This window comes from Mauremys mutica, chromosome 1, assembly GCF_020497125.1.
Source record: "Mauremys mutica isolate MM-2020 ecotype Southern chromosome 1, ASM2049712v1, whole genome shotgun sequence".
NCBI classification, from domain to species: domain Eukaryota; kingdom Metazoa; phylum Chordata; order Testudines; family Geoemydidae; genus Mauremys; species Mauremys mutica.
The window spans coordinates 316959959-316972777 of NC_059072.1; the positions used below are offsets into that span (position 1 = coordinate 316959959).

The following is a 12819-nucleotide window of genomic DNA, read 5'->3' on the forward strand; positions in this document are numbered from 1 at the left end:
GGGGCCCGGGCCCCGTGAGAGTTTTCCGGGGCCTCCAGAGTGAGTGAAGGACTCTGCTCCAGGAACCCTGAAAAACTCTCATGGGGGCCCTGCGGGGCCCAGGACCTAGGGCAAATTGCCCCACTTGCCCCGCACTCTGGGCGGCCCTGTTTAGACCTGGTATCTCTTATAAGTGTACATGTAGGACAAATGAGTTGAATATTTCTGGCTTTTATATAAAGGAAATTAGATGGAGATGAAACAAAGTAAAATCATAGAGGGAGAAGAGCGAGGAGGAAGATTTTAAAAAAGGGAGGGGAGGATTGGAAAAGGGTACCAGAAGGGAGAGTGCTTCACAAAGAAAACAACAACAAAATCACACTTCTCTGTTGAGACTTGCCACTCCATGGGTACAAGGAGTCCCCAAGCCCTGTTGAACAATTTGCTTGGACTCAGGATCTCAGAGATGGATGTGCTCCTGGTGCACTGGATTTATGAAGGGGTTGGGATAGGGTAGATGCAGGCAAAGCAGATATGTCCATATTGTAACTCTCCAATCTGCGAATAGCAGCAGCGGGAGCCCACTGCTGCTTCTGGAGTCTGGGTGGAGGGTCAAAATTCAATTAGAGATGAGATCCTTCTCCCCTGGCTCCCTCCACTGCAGAAACCAGGGGAGTTCAAAGAAACCAACGTGAAGGGAGGAGACACAATGGTGGATTTGTCCTGTATAGTTTGTTGTGAGGCTGAGAACTGAATGCCACACTGCAGTGACTGATCTGGTAAAGTTGCTTTAGTGCATCCTGTCTGTATCTTCTGTGGGGGTGTTTTGTTGTAGTGAGATCAGACACCTTCTGCTTCTTCTGCTGTCATAAAACTAAGCATCTTGGCTTCCTTTTTAATGCTGAAAGTAACAGAGAAGGAAATGAAGTAGTCCAAACTCAATCCTTTGGCTAGAGCTCTTGATCTATTGAATTTAGCGCTGTTTTCCACCACATCTTTGGTGTAATCCAGGAGAACCCACCAGCCTGTGTCCCTTCCATTAAGAGTTTTGATTTCACACATTTTTTAAAGAATAAGTTCCTTAACACAGTATTTTAAAAACCTTTCAATCATGGCCCTGGGCTTTGCATTTGGAGGGGGTTTTGGTGCAAGGGAGCAGCAGACTCTCTCAATAACTACGTTCTGATTGGGGGAGAGACAGAAGTGCTGGCAGCGTGGTGGATAAAAATTCCACAGGCCTCCCTTTTTCCAACACATCTGACAAACCCACATTTCTCAGATTAAGTATCAGAGGGGTAGCCTTGTCAGTCTGGATCTGTAAAAAGCGACAAAGAGTCCTGTGGCACCTTATAGACTAACAGATGTATTGGAGCATAAGCTTTCATGGATGAATACCCACTTTGTCAGGTTTTCCCATGCATCTAACGAAGTGGGTATTCACCCATGAAAGCTTATGCTCCAATACATCTATTAGTCTATAAGGTGTCACAGGACTCTTTGTCGCAAGTCTCAGGTTGTTTCTCCTTGATCTTCCCTCAAGATCATTAGCCTTCTCCTGCAGTGCTTTAATAGTCCTTTCCTGTTGCTCTCAGGTTATATTTATAGTACTCACTGTGTCTTCTAGTAAGGAGACACTGTTCTCAGCTTCCTCTGGTCTTGATGCCAACCAAGCCTTGCCAACCAAGCCTTGATGTGTCCTGGTAATAGTTTTGATCTCAGTTATATCTTCAGATATTTTTCCCAAGAATGTCTGCTCACCTGAGATTTGTTTCAGCCAGTCCATAATTTCATCTAGTCTCAGAGGGGCAGCCTCTTCCTGGTCAGCCTTTCTGGCTATAAGGGATCTGTCTGGCAGCTTCTGCTTTTTAGGGTTTTTTAGAAAGTCTGGAGATGGAGCAGCATCCTTAATGGCATTAAAGAAAAGACTTGTAGAATACTATGTGGTGAATATCAGATGGAAAAAAGACTCAGTTGTTGATGGTTGTGGATTTCAGGAAGTGGAGAAGGAAGCTGTAAAGCTAGGCAGCCACCCTTCCCCCAGTAGCTCCTGGAAGTCTCAGTCTTATTTTTATATATATACAAACACTATTTTTTGTGGGGTATTATTATTTTCTGTTGAAAAAACAAATTACATCTTTGTCTTTTTACACATCTGGCATTCCCATATAAGCTTTAGCTCCTTCAGTGAAGATCTGGCTTCATGGTCCTGTTCCAGACTCAAGCAGTCTTGTGGGAGTTTCTTTTCTCTTGTTGGGAGAAGATGCGAAGGGCTCAACTTTGCTCTCTGTTCTCAGTGTCTTCCTTACAGTGGCACATTCTGCCAAGGTAAAAAAATTAGGTTTAATTTGGTCACTAGCAAAAAGGCACTCAGGCCCAGATACTCAAAGGTTAGGTGCCTGATACCATGGTGAGGGGCACAGAACAAGAGCCTATGTAGACAGAGAGTAATTTTTTAACATACTTGAAACAAATATGCTGTACTATAAGAATTCCACATTTTTTTACTTGAGCCAAAACATTATTTTATTGTAGCTTTGTCTGGATATAGACACCTCTATAAAACAAGTTAAAAGAAAGCCCTAACAGAGTTTTCACTATAAGATAATTAATGTGTTGGCAATAAGTAAAGCAAAAGTTGCACTGCTTATTTAAAACACTGAAAAATAAAGTATCGGGATAATCCTGCACTAAAAAAGGAGCTTACCTCTCCTTTCCATCTGTCATTGTTATGAATCATTCATTAAACCTCAGGTTTATAAATACTAGCTTCACAGATTATTGTATTTTTTTTTCAAAAAATGAATCAATACTGATTCTGTGAATGCCAGGGCTGGGCTTCATGAGTCTGAGGTAAGTTATTGCCAGTAGGCTTCCACAAGAAGGGCTGGAGTATGGCTGTTCCTGTGACCCATGCAGGCCTGAGACTGAGACCTGTGGGTCATGATACCTGCAAGGTTGAATGCAGGATGTGTTTATGAAGAAATATTAGGAAAGGTTGGTATAATTACCTGAGCTGTTAGCCAGGACACCAGGCTCTTGCAAAAAAAAAGTGCCATTGGATTCTTAATGACCACAATTCATAGAACCATAAGGGTCATTTAGTCTACTCCCCTGCCAAGATGTAGGATTTGTTATGTCTAACCCATCCAAGATAGATGGCTATCCAGCCTCCTTTTGAAAGCCTCCAGGGAAAGTGCTTCCATGACCTCCCTAGGCAGTCTGTTCCTTTGCCTTACTGTTCTTACAGTTAGGAAGTTTTTCCTGAGATTTATTCTAAATCTTCTATTCTGCAGTTTGAACCCATTGCCTCTTGTCCTGCCTTCTGTGGCAAGAGAGAACAACTTTTCTCCATCTGTTTTATGGCAGCCTTTCAAGTATTTGAAGACTGCTATCATGTCCCACCTCAATCTTGTGTTTTCCAAACTAAACATAACCAGTTCCTTCAGCCTTTGCTTGTATGGCTTGCATTCCATCCCTCTGATCATTTTTGTTGCTTGCCTCTGGATCCTTTCCAGATTCTACACATCCTTTCTCTATATTGGTGACCAAAATTGAACACAGTACTCCAGTTGAGGCCTAACCAGTGCCCACTAGTGTGACTTGTATACTAGGCCTCCATTAATTGCATTTGCTTTTTTTGCAACAGCAAAACATCTGAAAGACAGTCACTTACCTTACAGTAACTCTGAGATATGTTGTCCACTAATATTCTAATGACAGTGTGCCAGTGTCCCATGTGCATGAGATCAGATTCTCTTTGCTTTCCAATGTCTGTTAGGGCTGCACCAGAGGTGCACTCATGCCCCTGACTCAAGGGTGAAATAGGCCCAGCCACCCCTTAGTTCCTTTGCCAATACAGAATCCCACAGGTGTAGGACTGTACATAAGCAGTGACAGAGGGTGTGTTGGGGAATCTGTATGGACAACACATATCAAGGAACCACCTTTACTGTAGGAAAGTGACCATTCTTTCTTCTTTAAGTGATTGAACCCACAGATCCTACACTTAGTGACTAACAAGCAGTTGTCTAATTACTTGGAAGAGGGTATGAGGAGTCCTACTTGAATAGTGACTGCAGGACTGCCCTACCAAAGCTAGCATCTGGGCTGGAAAACTGCAGTAGGGAATAGCAAGTGGTAAGTGTGTGGAATGAGCTCCACGTTGCTGATCTACAAATTTTAGGTATGGGCATTATTAGCCAAAGAGGCATCTGAGGTGGCCTGAGCCCTCATGGAATGAGCTGTACTGTGGGCAGGGGGATCTCTCCTGGCTACCTCAAAACAAGTTTTTATGCAGCCAGAGACCTATTTGAATAATATCTGAGTGGATATATAGGTTGGCCCTTCAGCCTGGCAGCAAACGCCATGAATAGCTTATGTGTGCTCCTGAATGACTTTGTTCTATCTAAATAAAATGATAATACTCTTACAATGACTAATGTGCAACGCTTCATTTCACCTAGGCTAGAATGAGGCTTAGGAAAGAAAACCAGGAGGTAAATGGACTGATTTATATGGAATTCTGAGATACTTTGGTCAGGAGTTTTGGGTGAGGTCTAAGAATAATCCTGTCCTTGTGAAATACTGTATACGAGGGACCTGACATCAGAGCCTGAATCTCCCCTACCATTTTAGATATTGTAATGACAACCAGGAAAGCAGGTTTCGTCAGGTGGTAAAGGGAGCAGGTTGCTAAGGGCTCAAAGGGGGGAACTATATTCAGAAACCAGGAAGGGGGTGCTACAAACAGGCTTACTTTTGGGAAACTGCATTTGCAAAAGATGTTCTGCAGAACTGAGTCCTCGAGAGATCATGTGTGGTTTTCTGGAAATCCCTACTGAGCTGGCCTGCCAGGGTGTTCTGAAGATCAGGAAGGTGCAGAGCTACCAGTGTGCTCTGGTGCAGAATGCAGCATTCCCATAGAGGTATGGCTTCCTGACAGAGTGGGGATGATCTTAGTATCCCTTGCCGGTTGATATAGCACATTGCTGTTGTAGCCCTTCTGCCTGGTGGAGCCGGCAGCAAGCAGGGCTTGGTTCAATATCTAGGGGTTCCTTTTCAACAATACAACTCAGAACCAGCTCAAGCCCCCACCCAGTAACCTGGGAAAATTACACACCACCCCTGGGCACCTCTGAGAGGCAATACTTCCCCACTCACAAGCACAGAGTCTGGGTGTAGAAAAGAAACTTTTAATGAAAGGAAGGAAGTTACCCGACATTACTTAGGGAAAATGCCACAAGCTGGATTCATAATCATAAAACTGTGAGCAGGTCACCCCCCAGAGTGCATGGGGCTGTGTCTTCTGCTTCATGTTCTTGAGTTCTACAACCAAAAGTTCCTTTTCTGTGCCCCTCTCTGCTCCCTCATCACACCTCACTCACAGTGGCTGTCCTTGGTCAGTGAGGACTCAGGGTTCAGAGGTGCATCTGCATGAATTCACCTCCCACCCAGTGAAGAAGACACTTTGCTTGCTCTGCCATCTGAGCACTTGCTCTAGCAGGCCACCCAGCCAGCCACCATTTCACTGGCTGCCTCGCCAGTCGCTTGTTGCTCTGCTGGCCACCCCACCTGGCACCTGCTTGCGGCTCTGCTGGTTGCCCTCGGCAGCTGTCACCTGCCTCTCTGCTGTGACCTCTGCAGGTCAGTCTCTTGAGGTTCCACCCAGCTTTCAGTGATTGTCAGATATTAGTGGGGGAACCTGAAGCAGGCTGGGCAGAAACGGTGTCCCATCACAAATGATTTCAGCTCTAGCAAGCACTTAACAAAAACAAAACAAAAAAAGTAGGCTCCTACTGGGGCCTACTTAGCTCTATCTTTGAAAAGTGGGGAGGGACAGGTTAACCCAGTTTCATTTTACTTTTAGCACCTGGTTTATTAAAAAAAAACAACACCACTCTGATGTCCTATGTGATTGATTGGTTACCTTATGTGCTAAAAGAAATTAATCTCTGTGCAGAGAGCAAGCACAAAGCCTATATGTTATGTAAGTCCCACGGGACTTTAACTAGAACATACGTGGCACATAGGAAGTATGCTGACACTCTGCCCAGCAGTCTATCTGACCCATGGTGAGAAATATTAGCCAGACCCACACCATGCAATGTACAGTGCAATCTCACTGAGGCAAAGTACTTTTGGAGACTCCTTCATCTATATCTATTCAATGTTACAGAGACAATAATTGGGAATTAATAGTGTAATTGTCAAAAATCACTTTAGAAATTCTTTAGAAATTGAAGTAAGTGAAAGTATGGACACCACTTGGCAAATTAAAAAAAAATCCATGTGGCTTCTGGGTTAGTGCACATTAACTGAAGCTTGAGACAAGAGGCGCCTAGCTATATGAGCTGTGACACCAGATTTTTGCCTGCTTGGCACTGCTTCACGGCAGTACTGTACTGGCATGAATCACTTTTGCAGTATTTCTAGGGGAGTACCCTGAAGTAGAAATTTGAAAGGACATATTGTCATCTGGTGATCCCTTCGGAAGTGGCCATTGGCAATCCTACCTTTAGATGGCTACTGACTAAATGCAGTGGTTGCCTTTTTAAATTCAGGTTCCAACCTCTCATTACCCTCTGAATTGTACCTAATCTTGACCTCGAGAGTCAGTGCTGAAAAGTCACAGCTGCACTGTCATTTTAGACCAGTTTTGCTTCCTATTTTCCTGATGACAATAGGATCACTCCTGCATGACCTCAAACCTTATAATACTGTCTAAAACATTTCAGGGTGTAAAGTTTAATGCCTACTCCAATTCATCTCTTCCTCCTCTTCCCCCCGCGCCACTTAGTGTCTGTAAGGACAAGTTAATTTAGTCTCTGCCATTCCATCAGGAATTAGAGCTTCATGGGGAGTGGGATGAATAATGAAAATGCCTCATTATTTTCAGCCCCAACACACAGTGTGCTTGCACTGAAACCTTTACATGAAACTGAAATGATAAAAGCAACAGCTGTCATTTTATCTTACAGGAAAATGAATATAAAGATGGTAATGACAAAGACATTTCAAAATGAATCTCAAAAAGATTAACATAACTAATTCTGGTACTTCCAATTCTCATGCTCTTGCTGAGAAACCATCATTCGTAAATTAACTTATTTACTCAGCCCACAAAAGTTATTTGTTTAAAAATCCAAGTCTAAGAGAGGAGGCATGAATTAGCGAATCATCTGGCCATACTATTGAAGTAGCCAAGCTTTTTCAGACATTTTTGAAAACTGACCTCCTTTGATGTTTCTGCAGTAACTGCTTTAACTTCTCCTTAAAGAAAGTGGTGGTGAGAGTATAGAGAATTGGGTTCAAGGCACTGTTTATTGGCAAAATAAATATCACTATCCAGGAAGTCACAGTGCCTAGAAAAAAATCACAATGAAATACAGAACTTTAGAAGATAATCAGCATTTTCCTTTGGTATGAAATACATAGAAGCAACAATGTAGTGTATTTTAAACTCAACACCTTTTGCTGTATTGAATTTTTCAGAATTATAATATAAAATCATTTTTATAAGAAAAGGGCTTGAATACAACACTTTCTATTGGGTTCTTTATTAAGCATAACATGGTTTCTAATGTAAGAGGGGAAAAAGGCATAAAACTGAACATATTTCACAAAAGCTAGTTTGGTAACCTGTGTGCTATGGCTAAATACTCTCTCGTGTATTTACTTGCTGTCTATTGAAATAAAGCCCCGATTTAGGAAAACACTTTAACATGCGCTTAAGTCCATCTTTAGTTAGGGCAGTACTTAAGCATGTGCTTAAATTCCATTGACATCAATGGGACTTAATCAAATAACAGACATTACTGATACTAATACCAATACCTAGCTCTTAAAGTTAAACATGTGCTCAAGTGCTGTCCTGAATTGAGATGCTTTCCTGAACTAGGGCCTCAGACATGGGGGAAATAGGCTACCTGGAACACACATATGAGAACCACAATTTGTTTTCAACCATCCAAGTTTAACCACTTTTCCTACTGGGATACAAATCTTTTTCCAGGCAATCAGTAGGGTTCCAGACAGTCTGCGGTGTTTGTATAATGCCTTTGTTTGCTTCATGGTGAAAGCTATTTACCTGACTTTATGCAAAATGTGAGATGTCAGTTTTCTAGTAGTATAATGGAAAGGCAAGGTGCTTTTATTAAAGCATTATCTGTCAGTAGTTGAATGGTTAGGGATCTGTCAATGTTTGGAGTTCGGATTGGCTGAAAAAGCCTCTTGGCATACTTATATTTTCCAAGTGGGCAAACAACTGGACTTGTTTTATGTATTGTGAGATTTTGTAGCCATCACAGTACAAGAGCTTTGTCACTATAATTCAGGTGAGTGCTCAGTTTCTTACATGAACTTTGAGAGGGGCATGCCTTAGTTTGAATCTAATTTCTCTACACAATGAAGTCAAATGTTTTGGCAAATATTTAAATCCTGACAGCATAATCCTTAGGTCCTTCTTCAGATGAAACTCCCCCCAAAGTCAATGAGAGTTTTGCCTGAAGGATCACTGGGCAAGCATTGCAGGGTTCAGACCTGTAGAAATATTTGAAACTTTAACCAAAGAAGAAATAAGAAATCACATTCTCAAACAGATGGCTGGATTTACCTGGAATAGGGAGATGATTTTTATAACAAAGACAGAAATCCAGCAGATGGAGTCAGTGAATACTATAAAACAAACAAACAAACAAACCTGATTGGCGACAGCAATATCCACGTGAATGTTGCTTCTTACTTCTGATGTCTGAAGGGCAGTTTTTTGAATGGAGTAAAACATTCTGACATATGCAAATGCTACTGGCTGGAGTTAGGGCGAGGCCCAGGAGCAGAGCTGGGTGGAACCCATAAGGGCTGAACCAGGCCCCAGCTGCACCCCCTGAACGTTCCTCTGTGCCCTCTAGGGGTGTGCACCCCACAGTTTGGGGACCCTCTGACCTAGAGTAATTTTGCATCATCTGCAAACTGCCACCTCACATACACACATAGGAAGACATGGTCCATTCTGTGAAGAGTGTAGAATCTAATTTTATACAAGACACAAGTGAGTGTAGCAAACAAAAGGAGGGAAAGAAGTGGGGGCAGGGATATGGCTAACAAGAATAAGATAATCCAATTATATAGTCACGGCCAATTCTAGGGGCCAGCAAGCAGGGCAGTCAGTCTGGGCACCAATTTCCAGAGGGTGCCATATCGCTGTGCCACTGGTTAATTTTGTTGTTGTTGTTTTGCTGCTCCATGGGGTGCAGAAAACGCTTTCTGCTCAGGCTGGCAAAGGCTTAGGGCCTTTCCCGTACATAGCTGCACTGTATGCACAACATGATGGTTCCAAATCTTTTGAAACCTTTCCACTTTATAAATGAGTAAAATCAGGTATCCCCAACCACCATTCAACCTCGCCCTCACTGGGGATCATAAGGGATCAAACCATCAAATTACAAAAGCAGATAACTTAGGTGCAGTATAATAGCAGAAAATAGCAGTCATATAAGATTAACACAGAGAATCTGAGGAATCATTTCCCTAGCTAGGCTATAAATTGAACAGGGAATAAGCAGCCATAAAAAAACTAAATAAAAACTCTAGTATGAAATACACACCACCATGCCAAAGACTGAGCATTAGTCAAACTCTTGGCACACTGTCTTCCCTCTGCCCCACATTCCCTAAGCCACATTCATACACTGCCAAAATATTTATATTTAACAATTATCCCCAATTTTTGTCTCTTGGTCACTGTTCGCAGGTTTTCTTTTAGCAAAACAGGCAAAAAATAACTATAAACAAAAATATAGTGTTGATGTTTGTCCAGAATCACACTCCTCTCCTGAGTCACAAGTGGTGAGGGCAAGAAACTTTCCAAAGACTACGTCAAACTCATGTAGCAATCCCCTGTTCAGTTAAAAGGAAAAAAAAAACCCTTCAGGCAATGCCACTTGGCAGGTATGAGCTCGCAAAGAAGGCCTCGCCTCTTTTTTCGAAACCAGAACCAAAATATGAATGATGGAAATCTATGATGAGGCATCCTGCTGAAAAACCCATTATACTTAGCACTGATTTGGGAAATACTGCATTTCCATGTTCACTGCAAATGTTATGAGCTGTAAATATAAAAGGACACAGCAGTTGTTGGTGAGGGAAGATAGCTCTCTTCTATGTTCTTGCTACACTAAACTATTTTGGTTTGAGGCAGTTTTCCTGGAATTGAGAGAATGACCTTTCTGTGAGATCTTGATCTCTTCCAAGGAGGTTTTAGTGCAAGCTCAGGCAAATGAAGAGATAATTTTTGTTTTTGTTTTAGGTCCCAGTTCAGCAAGATTCTAAAGCAGTGTGTATCATTAGCCACATAACTAGCCCCACTGGTTTGTATATGATACTTTAAGCACATGAGCAATGCACATATATAAATACTTTGCTGAATCAGAGCCTTAGTCATTTTTACTTGGGACTCACTAGTCTACAACCTTGACTCAAGCAAGTATTATGTGAACAGTCTGTACTCATACAGAATATCCCATTGACATACATGGGACTACTCTGTCGAGTAAGGACTACTTGCATGACCAGGGTTGCAGAAATAGGACCTGTTTTAGATACACTTTTATTTTTGCTGCATTCACAGTAGGACCGGCTCATTAAAAAAGAAAAATTCAGAGGTCGCTGATTCACACGTTTAAATTATTCCATCCACAAACACTGTTTGCAAATGTTGGGGTTTATTTTAGATTGTCCCCCAATCCCTTTTTAAAGTATCAAAAATCCAAGAAGGAGTGAATATTGTTTTCAGTGCTTAATAGGAGGCTATCAAAATTCTTTTGTGGAAGATGATTTATTATAAATATTTTATTGATATTAAAATTTGACAATAATAAATTCATTACAAATACATTAATAAGACCTTGTTTGTTCTCAATTGCCTCCTGTGTAAGACTCTTCTCATAAACAACTATTTTCTGTCCTTCCATTGAACCTCTTTATTTAAAAAGTTATTGTTCCATAGTATGACTTATATATTAACAAATATATGTATGTATTACAAACATAGGGTGTGGTTACAGAAATCCAACCCGCTTCCCCAAGGGCCATGTGCTCCTCTCTTGCAGAAAAGAGCATGGAAGGAGCAGAGATAGACAAGAAAATGTTGCAAGAGTTAGCACCGAATCATGCCAGCTGATATGCATGCAACTCCTACTTGTGGACTGTAAAGTGGATAAAAATCCTCTTGTAGAGGAACACAGAGGATACCTCTCCATTATTGTGCAGGAATACTAAGGATACTTCTCTGGGGGAGGGGCCCCATGTTATTAGGAAAAGACAGGTAATAGTAATGGGGGATTTGATTATTAGCAATATAGATAGTTGGATGTGTGATGATTGGAAGAACTGCATGGTGAATTGTCTGCCAGGTGCAAAGATTGCAGACTTATCGAAACATCTGGGAGCAGACGGTGGCCATGATACATTAGGTAGAAAGGTAGAGGAGAGGTCCTGGAGGCCAAATTTAGGCTGCTAGGTAAGTGATTAAAATTCAGGACCTCCTTGGTAGCATTCTGGAAAATGCTTCCAGTTCCTCACGCAGGGCCAGTAATACAGGCAGAACTTCAGGGTCTCAATGTGTGGATGAGATGATGGTGTTCAGAGGAGGGATTTAGGTCTATTAGTGACTGGAGAACCTTTTAGGAAAGGAGGAGTCTTTATAGGAAGCTTGGGCTCCACCTAAACTAAAATGGAACCGGATTGCTGGCATGTAAAATTAAAAAGGTCATAGAGGGGTTTTTAAAGTTAGAACTGGAGGAAAGCTGACAGGTGCAGAGGAGCACATGGTTTGAACAGACACATCCCTTAAGGGAGGATTTATTAAAGGGGATAATCTATATCTTACTAAAGAGGAGAGGATAGAAGTTGATAAAGTACAGGTAGGAACTGAAGAAAAAACAGTCAAACAAAAAGGAGTCCCATTCAATTACATCACAAGCAGACAACTAAATAGTCACAAATTTTACAAATGCTAGAAATCTAAATACTAAGATGGGTGAACTTGAGTGCCTGGTATTAAATGAGGATATTGCTATAATAGGCATTACAGAAACTTGCTGATACAATGTTTCTTAATGAGACACAGTAAGACTAGGGTACAAAATATATAGGAATGACCGAATAGGTTGCACTGGTGTGGGAGTGGCACTATATATGAAATAAAATATAGAGTCAAATATAGTAAAAATCTTGAATCAAACAGTACCATAGAATCTCTATGAATAGAAATTCCATGCTTGAATAACAAGAGTATAACAGCAGGAATATGCCACCAACCAGCTGACCAAGATGGTGACTGTGAAATGCTCATGAAAATTACGAGACTAAATCAACAGAAACCCCAATAAAAATGGGGGATTTCCACTATCCCCATATTGACTGAGTACATGTAACCTCAGGATGGGATGCAGAGATAAAATTTCTAGACACCATTTATGACTACTTTTTGGAGCAGCTAGTCCTAGAACCTACAAGGGAAGAGGCACTTCCTAAGTGGAGCACAGGTTCTGGATCAAGAGGTGAATATAGCTGAACTGCTCGGTTATAGTGAGCATAATTTAATTAAATTTAACACCCTTATAAGTGAGGAAATATAGAAGAAACCCACCAGAGTAGCATTTAACTTCTTAAAGGGGAACTACACAAAAATGAGGAGGCTAGTTAAATGGAAATTAAAAGGAATGATCACAAGAGGGAAATGCCTGCAAGCTGCATGGAAACTTTTTTAACAACACCATAACAGAGGCTCAAACTATAAGTATACCCCAAATAAAAAAACAACAGTAAGATGACTAAAAAAAA

The 12819-nt window shown here is 41.4% G+C and overlaps 1 protein-coding gene and 1 long non-coding RNA gene across 2 annotated transcripts in view; both read right to left on the reverse strand.

Moving 5' to 3' along the window:
- Positions 1 to 1503: 1503 nt before the first annotated feature.
- Positions 1504 to 8742, reverse strand: LOC123346427. The gene is made up of 3 exons (XR_006572989.1): positions 8591 to 8742; positions 7211 to 7340; positions 1504 to 2296 (listed from the first exon to the last, which is right to left on the reverse strand). It is a non-coding gene; the product is annotated as an uncharacterized LOC123346427 (long non-coding RNA).
- A 1161-nt stretch (positions 8743 to 9903) lies between these two features.
- Positions 9904 to 12819, reverse strand: part of RXFP2 (relaxin family peptide receptor 2) — a 38635-nt gene continuing 35719 nt past the window's right edge. The window contains 1 exon segment of the mRNA XM_045001826.1: positions 9904 to 10082. Coding sequence (XP_044857761.1) covers positions 9904 to 10082 — 179 coding nt within the window.